Consider the following 18,708-nt stretch of genomic DNA (forward strand, 5'->3'; position numbering starts at 1 on the left):
GAGCTCAGACAGAGGGTAGAATAAATAAGTGCCATTCTGTTCATTCTGCCATTGCAGCTCATGACTGCTAATAACACTGTCTCTTTAAAAATGGGTTTACTGGGATTATCTTGTTTTTATGTCAGTGGCATAAAGTCGTTTCAATATTATCGTCTATTGCAATATTTCTCTCTAGGAATGTAGTATGTGTTAAAATTTGTTATCCTGACAGAGCTAGCGAACATAACATTCATTCATTCTTTCACCCACAGAGATGGTTAGTAGCTGTGGTGATCCTCAATACAATCAATACAGAAATATCGTGAGGACTGTAGTGTTTTACTCAATATATTTTATGAAGATTGGATGTTTCTCTTCCAGTCCCATTTATCTAAAAAGAGAAATATTGATATACAGTACTATGAATCTTTATTCCCAATTGCATTGCTGTACTTTGACCCATTCGGCTATAAACTGATTTTTATACCCGTGTTAAGTCATAAATAATAAATAATATTTTCAGTGACCAGTCAGTGCCATGGCAGCAATCCAATCATAGTGTTTTTTTGTGCTCGGAGTAGAGATGAGGAAACACAAATAAAAAACAAGTAATCAAGAAATGAAAAGCAGGAAAATTGTTGCAATCATTTCAGCGGAGGTCTACAGATTAAGTACTTCCATTTGATGTAATGTACTATGCATACATCTGTGTACAGGCGTTCACCTTTCTAATACTGATGAATGGCCTGAATCCAGCTGGTCTGTGGAGATACTGAGTGAATTAAAGCTCGGGTTAAAGCCATAGTATACATTTGAACATATCTCTATTGGATGTGGTCACCTTATTTACTGAGCTGAGCAGTGTTTACACCTCTAGAAGGAAGCTTCACATTTCCGATGGATAAACATTTGTGGATATCAGTTTGTCCTTGAATGGTGAAAAAGTGCACACAGCATTAACATTCTGAAATAATAATAGTAAATAGTAACCTAAAGTTCAGAGATACAGGTGCTAGGGTTGTCAAAAGTGTTAAAAATCTCATATTAAAATCTCATAATTGATTCTAAAACTAGTATTGAAACAAGATATTAATTTTAGCACACATTTCTGACTCTAATAGTTTGTCAAATCAAATAAAAAAAATGCTATTTATGATGGTAAAGTATTTCTTTGGAGCATGTTTCATTAATGTATTATTGAAAAATAGGGCCGGGTATCGTTAAGAAGTTACCGATGCGATACATATCTCAATACATAGGCCACGATACGATACGCTTTTCTATACAGTGAGCTTTCCATTCAGTATGATTCGATACAATATATTTCACATCGATTCGATACGGTACAGTGTAAAAAAGGCTAAATGATGGCTCTAATACTAAAAGTCCACTAAGTTTGTAAAAAGTGAACGTGAAAAACATCCATTTTACTCCAAACAGTGAAAATGTCAACACAACTGTAGCTCTTACACAAACTAATTTAGTGAAAATATACTGTGATAGAAATTTAGATTGTGGAAAGATTTCTCTCAATCTGTCTTGTGTAAATGAATGTGATTTCTACCTGAAACCCAGACCAGTCATTAACATGTGTAAAGGTTCATCAGGCACAACTGTCTCCGCCTTCAGGAAGCCTTTTGTTGTCCTCAACTGTATGTTAATTTAGTACCAGCCTCTGAAACCAAAGTGACTCTGCTTTGATATGTATGTAACTTGTATTTCTGTATAAATACTCAGAGCTCAAATGCTCTGGAGAGGGAGATGGGAAGAGACGGGAGGAGACAGGGGTGGGAGGCTGTTGGGCTTTGGCCGAAACAGGCCTAGGCCCTGTCCATATCTGCTGTAACAAGAATAAACCTTGGTCTATATTCCAAAAACTCATCGGGCTTCGCAAATGGATTCATTATTTATCTTCAAGAGAGATATAATTTTTGCCACAACAATACCTAAAATACTCTTGAGGATATATCGATACAGCAGCCCACAATATCGATACTGTATCAGCACATTAAACGATACGATATATCGATATTTTGATATTTTTGCACTAGGGATGGGCATGATTAATCGATAATTGATCATTAAGAATTTCATCGATTACGTTAATTTTAATCGACAAACCGAATGTAGGTTGCTGTGTGTAGTGTGACCAAACAGGTCTGTACATGTGTCTCTGCATCAGAAGGAGCGAGACACAAACATTCGGTCAGTCTGCAACGTACCGAAGTGCAAATGTGTATTTAACGATGATTTGTACAAGAAATTCCACACTTTCTGTTGCGTTCGGGACAAGTGTGAGTGCATGTGCAGTGTATAAAGCAGCACATATGTTTTTGTGTCCAGTGGGAAAAAGTTTTGCCAGGTGAGAGTCGCTCAATATCGATGACAAGTCCCCACTTCCCACCCCCCGTACGGTGTTCTGGTTTTGACAAACGCGAATATGTTCACACTAACCTGTATTCACCTGAGTCATGTGTTTTAATCCAACAGAAGTTGAACCACATCAGCGACACAAGAGCTGTAGTTTTATCTTTGCTTAGTTTATGCAAATTAGCAATGTGGTTTTAAGTTTTGTTTCTGTGAGATTTGTGCAAAACTGAATTAAACACATTCTAATCTAAAACGGATTGATGTGGCTCTAGAGTCGTTACGGTTTATATGTTGTAAAGTTGAATTTATTTATGCAGATTAGTAGTGCAGATAGTAATAATAATGATGATCATTTTAATATAAAAATGTTAATGATTAATCGATAATCAATCGTTAATTCTTCCGACAATCGATTAAGAAAATTTCATCGAATGCCCATCCCTATTTTGCACACCGCTGCTGAAAAAACTGACTACAATAAAAAGGACCTTATAAGCATTCAGCTCAGGACTTTCTATTATGTAAATGTCATAATAATGTTTAATCTAGTCTCTGTGGATCAACTTTCATTTTCTTGGTGTCACTGGTTTTCCTATTTGACTAAAACCCAACTTTTTCAGCAGTTTTAGTATCTGCATTATTTTATATCTCTCCCTCGTCTGTGCCTGCTTATTCTTGTGAGTTTGGTGCTGACATTGTCTGAGCTCCTCTTTTATTTCTGTTGAATCGGAAGGCCCTTTGTCTGGGTTGTTTAGAAGTACAAGGACTTTTGATGGACTTTAATTATAGTTTGAGGCCACATGCGTAATATTAATTCTTCTTTTTGAAAATAGTTGCTTTCATTTTATCCACACGTAGAAACAGACTATCAGATGTATACGTTTTAGGTATAAACCATTCTTGGTGTCATCTCTGGCTGCAAGATTATTCACAATATAAAACATTTGAAAGATATTCTAATTGCAATGCTCCTCACAAAATCTTAATTTTGATAGTGAATACCTTAAGGAGGCACTGCGCAACTTTTCTGGTGGAGGGTCTGCTACCTACTTGTCTCCATGGAGATAATATTACTTTGCCTAGAATGTTCCATGTTGTGACATTAAACCTATACATCTAGCATTTATTCATTATGGGCGTTTCTGTTGCTCAAAAATACAATTATTCCTCGTGTGAAGGGGGTGACTCTCCACAGACCTGAATTGTAATGTAGCATAGTGCTGTAACCAGCTTGTCTCCTTCTTGATAGATCGGTTTAATCTATACTGTGGAACATTCTAGACAAAGCAATAATATTTCCATGGAGACAAACTGGTGGCGGACCCTCCACTAGAAATGCTACGCAGTGCACCTTTTAAGTGAGAGATGAAGAATGAGGAGGGACGTACAGCAAATTGTCAGAGCTAGAAAGAGATCTCACAATGTAGCGAAGAACCAGACATGTGGGTTTGAACCAAACCCACGTTCCACTGCGCAGACTTTTTTAATGCTGTTTTGGTGTCGTCTTGCCTTATTGTCTGAAGGCGATGCTATAGCATGTAGACTTCAAATGTGAGCACACACTGTATGCTCTTTGGTATGTGCAGCCTGGAAACTGATTGAGGTCAATCTGTGATTTGCTTGGCTCTGGGGAGTGGATGTGATCGCACCAAAAGGGCTTACAGTTGCCCATAGCTTCCTGCTATTTCCATATCTGCAGAATGTTTGCTTTTTGGCCTCCCGTGGACGCTGTAGCATAAACACAGCAGATAATGACTCTTCTTTTAAAGAGTACGTTGGCAAAGCAAATCAAATGTGAATTTTAATTGTAGTGGGTGAGTCACTATAATGGTCAAACATTACAAAACAATACTTTTACTCAATCTGTCAACCTGTTATAATAATTCAAATGGTGCGTCCTGTTATCTGATGGTTTTCTGTGGTGTAGTTGACTGCATGTGGGTGGGATGGAAAATGTTATCAGGCAAAACATCTATGGTATGCTGGAAAAATCATGCTTGTTTGACAATATCCCCTCCACCCAAAGTTCACTACTTTGTGGGGCTACATCCCATCTCATGAATAAAATTATATTTGCCTGGGTCGTTTCAGCACTTTCTGTGTCTTTAAAAAGAAAGTTGAGATAAAAAATATGGATGGAAGTTTAGTTTGTGTTCACAGAGTAGCTCAAAATTCTGTGTTTCTAAAGACTAGTTCTGGTTACCCCATGAGAGTAGCTGAAAGAGACTTGACTTATTTAAAAGTGCTTGGCTCAGATGGAAACTCTTCAACAATCTCCCCATTAAACTATTGGAATGTTTCAAACAATAGGTGCACAGACATACAGACATTAGATCAACAGTACTGTATCAATAAACACTTCTTTGAAAGTTTTTAATTTAGGTAAGGTTGGTATACTTTCTACTTTTATTCATCCTCATTGGGGAAATTCGTGCTCCACATTTAAGCCATTCTTCAAATCCACTGGGGCAGCATGTCAGTAGCAGGAGAGCCAGCTCCAGATCTGGAGCTAGGCTGGGTTAGAATCACTTTGGCTGGAGGGTTTTGCCCATTGTGTCTTGTGCAGAGAGGCAGGCCCCAGAGGAAACTCATCCAGACACAGGGAGAAACATGTTATGGCCTCATGCTGCCTGGGTGTTGAACCTGAGACCATTGCTTGCTATTGTGCCATCTTTCTTGCTGCATTCTCTATTGTTTGACCCTGTCATTAGTCAAATAAACCAAATTCTTGTAGTGCAAATAATAAAAAAAAACTTTTCAGTTTCTTCTGTCACCTTCAATCCTGAGCATTAGGGCACATTTGTTAATTAAAATTACTGTAAATGCAAATGCATAACTACTTAGATTTAATGTTTCCACTTTTAGCATCAGACCCTTGTAATGGGATTTTGAAAAGTGAGTGGGTTGTGCTTACTCATTCTTTAAAGGAAATTAGACTGTAAAAGTGTGTTGTTGTAAATGTAAAGTAGGTTGTGCGTGCGCTTGTGTCTGCGTGCTGGACTAATGTCATTAACTTACTCTGATTTTCCTGATGTGATCAACAGTGGCTCCTGGGCTTTACACCCACATCTAATACAACACACCATCAAAGTCAGGAGAGTGTGCATGCTCTTGTTTATACTTTTATAGGGCCTGTTGGAATATACTGCGGGACAATTCTCTCCATTACTTTACCTGATATTTATTGATTTAATCTGTCATATGCTGCACTGTAGATATTCCATAGTTATTTTGCAAATAATATAATACACTGAACTCATGTTACCATTCTTGTCCATATATGGCCACTTATTATGCAAAGTGTAGCCTTATAGCTTTAAACTGCTGACAGTGTTGTCTGTCTTTGTCTATTGTAAATCTTTATAGTATAATTCAGTTTGATCTTGATTGCATTTTCCTGTTGTTCTATATTTTTGCATTGCAACACTGCAGTCTCTCATTGTGGGACACATTTCAGATCAAATTTCAGGTGACAGCAGAATGTCAGTTAACAAACATGCAATTATTTGGGTACTAGAAATTTTTTTTTGACCTCCTCCGGCATAATCTGAAATGCATGTAATTCTTGTATTAGTTTATCAGTTCACAGTCTTTGCTCAAATGTAACTGCTCTTGGGCTTGTTTGAAATGTTTGCACTCTGAACAGAATCCTTTTCATACCCGTATTGCAAATTTAAACGCAATAGCAATACTCATCATAAAAATTTACATTTTAAAACTCTAGACTATAGCAAGACTCTCCCCCATGGGTAAATAGACACGGCTGATTTTGGACATGGTTAGACATTGTTTTTTCACTTTATTTGTTTCCCCAGACAAAACCAACCCAGACAATGTAATTCTGAAATGCCACATATATATTCATGATTGTATTTTTGCCATAATGCAATGTCCGTGTTACATTAGAAAACTGTGCGCGTGGTTCCTTTTTATAATTTGTCATTTACTACTAGTTATTAATCATGACCTGTCTTTGTGTTACCGAGGGGTCGCCTTCACGTGTTCTCTTAGCCCAAAACACTGCTGCTTTTTATCTCTAACATTAAGCCAGTGACTTCTCCCTGTGCTCTTATGTCGTCCCCCTCTTCTTACAGATTACGTTGCAGAACAAACTTCACTGTACAATTTACTTGCAGTACTACTCTGAGCTCTTTATATATCTGCTGTGAGCAAGTGGGGCACGGAAACTGCTGACAACTTTGAAATCAGTGTAGGACAATTTGCGACCCTAAAGCTTATGTGAACAATTGAAAAGTTGGAGCCAGCCCCCGGACAAATCATTTCTAACCCGATTGGGCGTGGTGAGTTATCATAGTCTGGAGAAGTGTGTCACACTTAAAAGGTTAGGCACGTTCAAGTGTTAAAGATTTGTACACGCTTCTGTGGCTGTTAAACCAAAAGTGCTGCTTCAGGAAGAGACTGCTGCTTCCTGTCTGTGTTTTGTGAGGTGTAGGTGTAAAGCTGATGGAAACTAAAGCATGAGAAGTGAGTATTTGGACCACAGACTAAAATAACCTGTGAAGTTAGTATGACATTTTAATACAACAGATATTCGGAGTTGTAAGGACAGTGTGGTTAAGGTTTCAGCTGCTACAATACAATACAATACAATAGTTTTTATACAGTGATAATTATGGGCAGTTTTCATTTTAGAGTTAAACTGACTCACTGGCTCAGTCGATAAGTTCTATTCATGTTTACATCACAAAACCGGAAGACATTTGTAAATCTGCGGAGGATGACTTCTTTTGGGCTCTGTTGGCTGTAGTAACTCTGACAAAATCTGTTTTTCTTCATCTAGATGTCATTCTATTCTTTCTTTTTTCCTTTTATAAATTGCTTATTAATTTGTGTATTATAATTTGTCAAACTTAATAATAATAATAAAAAAAGATGTCATTGTAGCATTGTTGTGCTTGATCGCAGATCAATAGTTACAACCAGCTGCCTGTAAGTGACATCGAAGATGCCATTAGAGTCACATCCCCCATGGAAAGGTTTATGAAGGGTGCAGGTATGCAGATTATGAAGATCGCTGGTGCTGATTCCATGGTTTTATCATACATGCCCGAGTAAGTACACCAGAAGTCGTAATTCGAATGTTTCCAAAAGTGTTCAGGTAAGCGTGAATAGAGCATATAAGAAGCACAGATAAGACCGATGTCCGTGGGTTTAGCAGTGGGCGAGTTGTGATAGTTTGGCGGTATTTCCAAACTGAGCAATAGCCCCCCCCCCATTTGAGGGTGTCATGAGGCTTGTTTAGCTTTTTAGTAGCAAAAGTCTCAGAGGACCAATATGAAATCAGAGTGACAAGTGAATCTGACCAATCATGGTAATGTATGAACACTCAGAAGAAGCAGTTTTAGTTATCTCTTAAAGGTCCTATATTACACTAAATTGACTCATGTGAACTTTAAGCCATATAATGGTGTTACCTCATCAAAAACATACCTGGAGTTGTGTTTTATTGCATTCACACATGTTTGAGTAATCCTGGTTTATTACTCTGGCTACATCTCTAAAGCACAAGTTCCACTTTGTGATGCCAGTAAGTGGTAGTTTTTAAGTTAAGAGCAACCTTTTATCTTTTATTCAGTAGAGATTGAAAATTTCAGGGTTGAAATATCCAAATGATTCTGGTGAAGGGGTATGGAGTGTTTTCTGTTTGAGAGAAGAACTCAGTTTAAATATGCAGGGTTTGTGGTTGTGAAACATGTGTGAATGAAACGAAACACAACTCCAGGTATGTTTTTGATGAGGACACAACATTATAACATAGATCAGAAAATGGCGTAATATGGACCCTTTAAAGGCAGTATAAAGCCATAGGCAACAGAAATCAAGATTGTATAAGGTATGCAGTGGGTAGTTTATGTGCAAATAGAAACACACTGTCGATATATGTTGTAACTTCACACTCCATATTTATTTGCAATACAACAGTCGCCATGGTGCCATAAAACGTCACCGTAATTGCTGACCAAAGTGTTCAATATGCCCCCGTTTTATTTACAGCCCTCTATATTATTGAGCAACAGTTAAAAGACCCCTCTTCAGCTCAATGCCCCACGAGATTATTTCAGTCGTATCTCAGTGGCTCTTCTCACTGCTGTCTACCGAGCACTCAGGAAGCGGTTAACCATGATGGAAGATGGTACAATAACATCTCACAAAGCAAATGGAAAAATGACACACAGACACTTACTCGGCCATTTATGTGAAACTGGATAACTGTCAGTTTTGAGTAGTAGGTACATTTTGTCCCTCTGATATCTTAAAAGTACGTTTTTGAGGGAAATGCATCATATTAATGGGAAAAGTGGCACTGTTATGGAAGAAAATGATTGTTTTCATTGCTGCAAACCTTGAAGTGAACCTACCAGATTTAATATACTAGCTTTGGCAGCTCAAAGAGAATAAAAAAGTATAACACAGATGTTCTTAAGAGTTTGAAAATTTAGTTTAAAGACCCCATATTATGCTAGTCTCTGATCTGTGTTATAATGTCGTTTCCTCATCAAAAATGTACCTGGAGCTGTGTTTTGTATCATCCACACATGCAACATTCAGATCCTGCATATTTAGGCAAATGCTATTCCACCTTGTGATGTCATGTGTAGGAATGTGCAAAAATATCAAAATATCAATATATTGTATTGTTTAATGTGATGAGACAGCATCAATGTCAGGGAATGCTGTATCAATGATGTATTTTTTGGTATATTTTACTAAATTATTTTGTTACAGCGGTACAGTTTTGTTGCTTGTTAAAGGAAGGAAACTTGTTTATACAACATATTAATTGACATTTTCACTTTTTTGATGATTACAACGTTTGTGTTTCATATTAACTTTGCACAAGAAGTGGCTTAACAAAGACTTTTCGTATCACAGCCATGATTTAGCCATTATTCTTTACTGAACTGTATCGAATCGATTTGAAATATATCGTATCGAACTGAAAGTGCACTGTATTGAGATATGTTTCACGTTGTAGCCTATGTATCACGGTATGTATTGTATCGTCAGCTTCTCAATGATACCCAGCCCTAGTCATGTGGTAATACAGGAAGTGCTCCACTGTGTTTTAAAACTTCACACACCTTCACTAGAATCATTTGGATAATTTCAGCCCTAGAATAGCTTATCTTCTCTGCTTCATGACATCACAAGGTGGAACAGAGCATTTTGAGCTTTGAAGATGTAGACAGACTAATAATGTATCATTAGGCAAACATGTAAATGAAACAAAACACAACTCCAAGTATGTTTTTGAGGTAACAGCATTATAACAGTAAAAGCGTCAACTTTGCGTAATACAGGACCTTTAATCTTGATAGTTTTAGATATACTTCTTTTTCTGCTGTTTTGTGAAGCCAGCATTGGATTTGATGTCTTTGCAACTAAGGAAACCCTAGGGGGATTTAAAAAAGCAAGATCTTTCATATCCATGACCATCTATAATTTGAACCAACAGTGCATGGTTCTGATGAGATTTCTGGTTAGCCACAAATTTATATGAATTTTGGGGTAAGTGGTAAAAGACTTAGCATTACTTAAATTTGTGTTCTGCTGCAGTGCATTTTGGACCACTGTTTCTGTCTTCTAAATGTCAGTATTCTCCTAGAGTAAATGTATCTGATCAGAGATTTACGAGAAACTGCACCCAACGACTTCCACATTTATTGACTGAAGTGTTTATCGAAGTTTCTGGCAGTAACATTTTTATGAACACCGGGTCAGCCTCGGCCTGTCTCCTCTCAGGGAGTTTACTGCTGCGGCAAGATGCTGAGAAATACAAAAGTGGACTGGACATGCACTTGAAATTTAGGGGCCACAAAAGAGCTGTCAGCTTTCTAAACTTCTCTAATAAGTATAGTTTAAACTAAAAGTTATATCACAGTTTTAAAAAAGAAATTATATTCTGTGGATAATATAACTAGGGCTGTAGTCGACTTAGAAGACCCATTTTACACAATTTTCTGATCTGTTATAATGTTGTTACCTCATCAAAAACATACCTGGAGTCCTGTTTTGTGTTGTGTTTGATTCACACATGTTTAACACAAAAAACACCTGCATATTTAGACAGAGTTCTTCTCTCAAACAGAAAACGCTGTTCCCCACATTGTGATGTCATGAGGCAGTACAGGAAATACTGTACTGTGTGTTTTTAAACTTTACTATAATCATTTGGCAATTCCAGGGCTGAAATTATCCAATTTTCACTGAACTAAAGGTAAAAGCAGCTGTTAACTAAAAAAATGCGACTTCATGACATCACAAGGTGAAACAGAGCATGTTGAGTTTTGGAGATATAGACAGACTATATAGACAGACTACAGAAGAATAAAGGGTTACTCAAACATGTATAAATGAAACAAAACACAACTCAACTCCAGTTTATGTTTTGATGAAGTAACAACATTATAAGATGGCTTAAAGCTCACAGGAGTCAATTTTGCGTAATATAGACCTTATAAGAAATACTTAACTAAAGACATGCCCTGGACAGTGATTAATTACTTAAAGGGGACGTGTTTTGGCACTGACTGAAGCTCTCAAAATGATTAGGATCTCAGGCAAAAACTACTATGTACACATGGGAAGTAGCAGTAAATAGTATCGTCATAAGTGAAATGGCAGAATAAACAGCCCAGTTCCCCCAAAAACTTCAGCAATCTCTCGCTTCATGCATTTTCCTTTCTGCTAGGGCCAATATAAATCCTTTTTAATTCTAAAAAAATAGTTAGTCAACTAGTAAAAAATTGGCCGACTAAGACTATCATCTAATTAATCAACTGAGCGGTTTATGTAGTGCTGGATTCTGATGTGATTTCGGTTTAAATGAAAAATGGCAACATATTTTCAAGCTAAATTTTCTTTTGTGCTTTTTCAGGAAACGTGCCGCTGCTGAAACCATGACAATAAGGATGCAGGGAGGAGGCTGCTACCTAAAGTGCAGCCCTTGCTAGACTGCATCTCACTCAAGACCCCACCTCCCTCACCCTTCACTGCTCTGGGACATCCACACCCCGACCCCCCACATGGCCAACCATCTGGAGCTGATCCAGGAACTTCAGCAGCTGGACAAGGTGCCCAGTCTGGAGAGGCTCAGGGCTGCTCAGAAGAGGAGGACTCAGCAGCTGAAGCGATGGGCGGTGTACGAGAAGGAGATGCAGAACAAGAAGAAGAAGGCTGACAGGAAGGGCCGCTGCATCAATAACAACCAGCAGGAGTCCAAGAGGCACGTGTCATTTGCTGCTAATGTGGCACTACTGGAAGCATCAGCCCGGAATGATCCAGACGAAGGTGAGAGCAGTTAGATCATTCAAAAGCTAATCAGTATGCAGTATTGGAAATAGTTTGTCTTTTCTGGTGTCATACTGTAGTTCATACAGAAATCAACAGGTGTATAAAAAAAAACATTCAGAGAAATGTGAGAGGTCTACTGTTTGATTTTCTTTACTACAAACTGAGACTTTTTAATGAAGGATTTTAGTGGTGCAAGTCTGTCTTTCATAAACACATAACTGGTGTTGTATGCCCCCATTGGTTGGTAAAAATGCCAGGAGAAAATTTAACCTCCTGGGAGCAGAACCACACTGTATTTCTTTCTATAGAATAGCCAACAATGGCAAAGTTCTAATAGCTCAGCAGGCTCCATTTGGTCTTTTCATCAGCCGCTCTATTGTGTCATCTATTTTAGTCCAGTGAGTACTATTTCCTATTTTTGTTGCCTTTCCCTTCTCCAACCAGGTGGTGTGCTGCTTCTAAAGGCAGACTGTCAGGGGGACAGTGGTGCAGGGTACAGGTGTTTCATCTCCTCCACCACACTATGGGGCATAATTGTTTTCTTGTGATCTCTTTATGGTGCTATACTGTATGAACTTCATGTTGAGTCGAATAGTGAAAGTTTTATTTCATACTGCCCTAGTAGCAAAAATGAGGAAAACACTTGTAGTTAAAACTAATTGACCATGCTTATTTTTTCTTGTCTGTGTTGAACACTGTGCTAAAAAGATGTTGGTGTATATGCATATATAGAATATAAAGCACACCGCAGAGGTGGGGGATGCTCCATTTGAATAATTACTCTCATTCCCGCCTCACCTCTCCGTGTGAGCCTGTATCCAAATGCCAAGGTCAGGGAAACCATTAGCTAAGCCTGCTCTCAAAAGTGCCAGTGCAAACGCAGTCCATTCTAACCAAATTTGTTCTGCCAGTGAACTATTTTATCATTGAAGTAATAGAGCTGTCACACGGCGACGCAACTCTGCCAGTCCTTTAATTAAAATTCCCTCACATGGCGCCTAACCCTCCTCATTTAGAAAATAATTGTTTTCCTCTAGTTCAGTTCCTGCTGATGCCATGATACAAAGAGTGATACAGGCTGTTATCACAGATATGCTATCTCATTGAACTTCTGCTCCAAAATTAATTAGAACTTGCTTTATCAGAGCAGAACTGGCCCATGGCTATGCTACTGTACATATCTGACAGAGCAAGCTGTTGTAAAAGAGTTTAAAAACACACACTATTAATCTTCATGTGCAGATTATAACAGTGCCACCATGTCTGATCTCATCAGATCTCTGAAACCAAGCAAGGTTGGGCCTGGTGAGTATTTGTGAGACCACTGGGTTCCACAGTGGGACAGCAGTGGCTCTAGTGCAAACTGTTGTTGTGTCCTTAGACCTAGTGTGAATGTAGTGCGTGCTTGAGTATTTGTGATGCTTGGAAGTGTGGTTAGTAGTGCACCACCACCAGGTACAGAATATATGAACAATGCAGAATTAAGCGCGGTAAAAGTCCAATGAATAACACACACATAAAATATGAATGTAAAATGAATGTATCCTCATGCTCAGCTAATGAATGTATCCTCAGCTATACGTATCAGCTTGGAAAGGTATTAGTTTGTTACCAGACCAAGGGAAAAATGTAGTCCACAGATCTGCATGATCCCCAGAATTATGCACTACACCATGGCTGTATAAAATACAAATAGATGGAGAAACAGAAACTCAAAACTCATCAAATCCTAACATTTTAGTATGCAGTGGTATATATCTCTGGAGTAACATTTCTGATGTTCTTGACAGCACAATTTAGAGCAGCCAGTCCCTCTACAGATGCATATGTCGGTGCACATGGCTCTGAGCCGCTCCAGATGGACTGAGAGAACGGGGATTTGCCTCGCCTCGATGCTCTGTTGGATTCTCCTGCAGTGTCTAACTTCAACAAACATCCGATTATAAAGACCCAGACTAATAAGTTGGACAAACTGTGCACAAGTTAATTAAGCAAGGCTGTGATAATTCTTCAGAGCTCTGGTTTGGGTGGTTGGTTGCAGCTGGTGGCGACAGAAATGCTGTTGTGAAGTGAGTTCGGTTTGAAGTCCTAAGAGCTCTTTGTAGCACTTCCTCACTTTGAAGCCCGGATGCTACATTCGCTCATGCTCTTGTACCTTTTTAGTTGATGGAAAATCACAAGATGTCCATTAACAAAACCCACCCACCTCTTTATAATCTATCAGCCTTAGAGATTCACTGTGTCTTATATAACAACATAATATCTCACCACATAATGTAAAATCTTTTACAGATACAAGAAGCAAACAATATGAGTTATATTATTGTATATTCAGAGTTAGCACCAGTTTTGAATTTACTGGATAGAATGGGAAAAAAACATGTTTTGAACAGAGGTAGATGATATTGACTTTTTCCCCCAAGAACAATATTTTTTGAGGAACTGTGCCTTTACACAACCTGTAAATGTTTTAGTTGACACACAAGAGTGGCACAAAATGATCACTTTACACTCTTTATTTAAAGGTTTACACCGCAAGCTTGTTTTATTTTTAATCATATAGCGCTACAGAGATCCCCCTTAGGTTAGGGTCAGGGTTCTATTTGAAAACAATTGTCTATAAAAAAAAAAAAAAAAAAAAAAAAAAAAAGTCCTGACTTCAAATAATGATGCCCATAGGACCATGGATAAACCTTCTTTTTCATTTTTGTCAACGTGTATATTTTTCTCTTTCACCGGTATTATTGCGCTGTTGTTTGGAGACTCACTGTATTCCCTAAGAACTGACAGTGCACAGAGAAAAAATTGAAAATTGGCGGCAACATTATTCTGTAGAGATCAGGTTCGTTTCTGGCAGCATATAAAAGTTATTAGCACATTTGCACCGGCACTGTGTGAATGTAAATATTACTGTTGAATAGGATTAAAGCAAACAAACAACACAGCACGTTCTGCCGTTCAAAAAGACTCCCGCTGGTAATGCAGATCAGGCCAAAGCAACAATAAAGAGCATTTGTTTGTTTGTTTACTTAGTAACAGGTTTACAAGGCTCCTGAATCCAGATTTAACCTAAATTAACACTTTTGTACTACAACAATAATGAATAGAATTTAGTTCAACACGAGAATAATGTTATAAATAAAATCCAAATTCACTTTATAGCACATTTTATAAACAACAGTTTCCAAAGTGTTACACAGATAAAGATAGCATTAAAAACAACAGATAGTATAAATTACTCTAAACTCTAGATAATATGCTCTTGTTTTTTACTTCCATTTAAAAGATGCAGAACAGAATTTTGGAACAACTGTAAGCAAGAAGATGCATAGTGACTAATGCTAGAAAAAAGTGCATTCCAGTAGTCTAAACAAGATGAGACAAAAGCATGTACAACTTGTTCAGATGATTTAAAAGTTAAAAAGGTTTAACTTTGGATAAAAGCCTCACATGATAAAAGCTAGATTTGACCACCGCATTCACTTGCCATTATTAAAAGTGTTTTCAATAGTGATGCCAAATAGTTCCATGGAGTCTTATATTCTTAAAAATATTCAAGAAAGGGTTTTGCAATGTCATTCAATACCAGTTTTAATTAGTATTCTGGGTATCATGTGACCACCCCTTCACTACCATGTCTTTTAATACAATAATACAAATACAGTTGTTGTTTTATTTACCACCAGTAAAGGACCCGAACACCAGAATTCTCAACATATTGTGATAATATGGTCTATTCAAGTCTGGTCTATTCTAGTCTAGTCTAGCAATGCTTCTGTTGTGGGGAGTATTAAAGCTCTTATGATGTAGGCCAAGATAACAAGGACTGAGCTGGCAGTGTGGAGCTGGCAGATCACAATAATGCAGTGTCTGAATGTAAAACTACACCATTCTTGAAAATCCTTTGATCCTCACTGCTTTTCCCCTGACATCTCTGTAACCATAGCTAAACCATGCTTGTGTTATGCTGAGGGCTTTAGAGTGCTCATTTTCATGCACAGTCTGCACCAGGTTAATTGCTGGATTCACATATCTGAACACATTCAACAAGTAACATGACAGACCACACAATGTGAAGCCAGTATTCAGACTTCAGCATTTAAAACTTTTAAGCTGGCATTGTAATAACCCGAGATGTCACCACCAGCGATTACTATAGCAGTGTGTGTGTCAGTCCCCGCCCCCGTGCTGCACTTTCATGTAAACAAATCATTTATTTTCCATCGCGGTAACATCCGCTTTTGCTGTTTCTGTGCTTTTCTGTGGGAGTGTTGACCGCTGGGTAAGATTTATTTGGTTTATTTGGCTTGGGTGATGCACAGAAGTTTCCTCACTTGTTTTTGTTGCTGACAGTGGCTGGGCATGGCTGTGTTTAGCCATCAGTGGTACTGTAATGAGAGTGACCATGAAAAAGGCAGATAAAAGGTTGGGGGAGACAGGAAGCCAGAGCTGGACACGGAAAGATCCACTGGCACAGGCTCAGTGAAGCCAAGATAATCTCTCACATTCGACTCTCCTCCCTCGATATTCCCATCGGCAGCAATTTTGACACAACTCAAATCTAGTTATTTGCAGCGTTTGATCCCACAGACATGCAGGCTATGCAGGATTTGATGTGAATGCCTGTAGCTAAAGCTTAACCCTCGATCTGAAGTCCAGGTTTACTTTGGATTTGATATGGATTTTGAATAGACTTCTGCTTTATATTCATCTTCCATTATTTTGAATATCTTTGAGTCAGACAGAAGCTGCTCCTGTGGCCATTTCAGAATCGTTACATGATGTTGTTGTTGTGGGGCTTATAGACTGCTGCTTTTGCCAGCACAGTTCATGATCCATGGGGTACAGTTCCTGATCTCTATGGCCTGTCTGATCCAGCTGCGAGACCTGCTTCTTAGAAAAGACATAGCTGCACCAATGTTTCCAAACATTAGAAGAAACTATGGTCTAACATTCTCCTGCACGAGAAAACAGTGTCTCATTTTGTTGCTCATTGGGTTGTCCTAAACATAGTGTTAAAAAAAGACAACGTAAATATGAAATACTCAGATTTACACTTCACGAATTCTATGCAAGAAAATGATGAGTATAAAAATGATGCCGTCATAGTCTGAACAAAATCTAGGGGGAACATTGCATACTAAGTAATAACATACTTGGACCATTGTAATCATATAGTTCACATGTTGTATATGCTCCATTGACTTTTTGTTCAGATTGTGTAGGAAGTAGCAGATTTTCATTGATGTAATGTTGCCATTTTTCAACAAGAAAAACACATTTTCTTACCTCTATGTCTAACCTAGTGTGTAAATGTTTTGAATAATCCCAAGTACAGAGCAATGGGCAGTAATAGTGGTTAATAGTATGTAAAGCTCATAAAAGTAGTTTAGATTTATTTATTTTAGGAACAATGCGTATACAAGGGCCCATATTATGCCACTTAGTGATATGTTATATTATAATTATAAAGTTGTTTCCTTAGCAAAATCATAACTGGAGTTGTGCTTTGTTTCATTTACACAAACAGACCCTTCATATTTAGGCTGAGTTTTTCTCTCAAATAGAAAATACGCTGTTCCACTGTGTAATGTCAAGTAGTAATACTGGAAGTGCACCACTGCGTTTTTAAACTCCTTACACCTTCACTAGAATCATTTGGATGATTTCAGTCCTGGAATTTCCCATCTCTACTGAATAAAATGTAAAAGGAGCTGTTAACTGAAACTACCGCTTTATGATATCACAGCGTGGAACAGAGTGTTTTGAGCTTTAGAGATGTAGACAGACTAATAATAAAGGGTTACTTAAACATGTGTGAATGAAACAAAACACAGCTCCGAGTGTTTTTGATGAGGTAACAACATTATAACATGGCTTAATGCTCACGAGTCAATTTGGTGTAATATGGGACCTTTTAATGAATATACAAAGTAAATATTCCAGATGTAACCCAATGGCTATTTTTCATCTGTAGTCCCTGGCACGGCAGGACTGGAGACAACATTTAGCACTGTACAGACATTCAATAACAATCACACCATAAACACATTACAACGGTAGAGTTACAAAAAAAAAAAAAAGAGAAAAAAATCAGGATCAGTAATCACAGAGACTTTAACATAGATCAGCATTCATTCAGTGCATGATCTGTCTTCCCCTCGTGGATACAGCTGATTTGATGGATTCAAATAAACTCTAAAAGGAAAAAACGTAAGAAGAAAATGTGATAAATAATGCATCTTGCGTTTATACCTATAATGGGCCATGCTGGATGCAATTCACCTCAGGCGTAAAGGTGATGAACAACCACAAAAAGAGTCTCAGTTCTGTCTCAATATTTAATTCACCCAGCATACTGTCTGTGGGAAGAAATTGGTTTGTGAGAGGACTTGCAGATCAAGCCCGTCCCTCATAGTTTAAAGGCTAACCACTCTGCCAAAAAATGTAACTCGTGTTTATGATGGAACAGAAGGCGATGGCGAAAGAGCACAGATTGGTTTTGGTTTTGGTTTGACCCGTGTCACCTCAGAGAGTGTAGTGAGATGAGCGGTTGAATGGCTCCCTGACTCCATTTTAATCCATGATAGACCCTGCTCTAGTGTCTGCTCTTCATCATTGCGTTGTAATGACAATGTCGTAAGGTTACTATTGGAGCAGAGGCACAAATGGTTTACTCACATTTTTCTGATGTTCTTGCAACCCACAAGTGATGTTGCCCTATTTAGGCATGTCTCCAAGTTGTAAACAAATCTGAATCTGGCCTCTGCAGCAAATATAAATTCAACCTGGAGAGACTCAGACTGACAGAAAGAGGAAGTATTAATAGTTTTATTTAATGAATTAGCTTTGGCACTCAGACCCTGGCAGAAGACATTGCGATGAAGGGTGGGGCTGACTAGATGATGTTTAAAGAATGTTTTCTTCCCGGGACCTGGACACTGGAGGTGGTAGAGGTGAGACCGTGGAGAGTGGAGGGGATAATGAGATGATAAGCCGTGGGGCTGCTGGGGAGGAGCTGGGCTGAGGCTGCTCAACAAAATT

The 18,708-nt window shown here is 38.2% G+C and overlaps 1 protein-coding gene across 1 annotated transcript in view; it reads left to right on the forward strand.

Moving 5' to 3' along the window:
* ppp1r16b (protein phosphatase 1, regulatory subunit 16B) overlaps positions 1-18,708 on the forward strand; it is a 124,374-nt gene that overhangs the window by 27,521 nt on the left and 78,145 nt on the right. Inside the window, exon 2 of the mRNA XM_020918549.2 lies at positions 11,249-11,661. Coding sequence (XP_020774208.1) covers positions 11,397-11,661 — 265 coding nt within the window. The 5' untranslated portion in view covers positions 11,249-11,396. The remainder of the gene's footprint in view (positions 1-11,248; positions 11,662-18,708) is intronic.

This window comes from Boleophthalmus pectinirostris, unplaced genomic scaffold (genome assembly GCF_026225935.1).
Source record: "Boleophthalmus pectinirostris isolate CB_2022bp ecotype Guang Dong unplaced genomic scaffold, ASM2622593v1 HiC_scaffold_3, whole genome shotgun sequence".
In the NCBI taxonomy this organism is placed as follows: domain Eukaryota; kingdom Metazoa; phylum Chordata; class Actinopteri; order Gobiiformes; family Gobiidae; genus Boleophthalmus; species Boleophthalmus pectinirostris.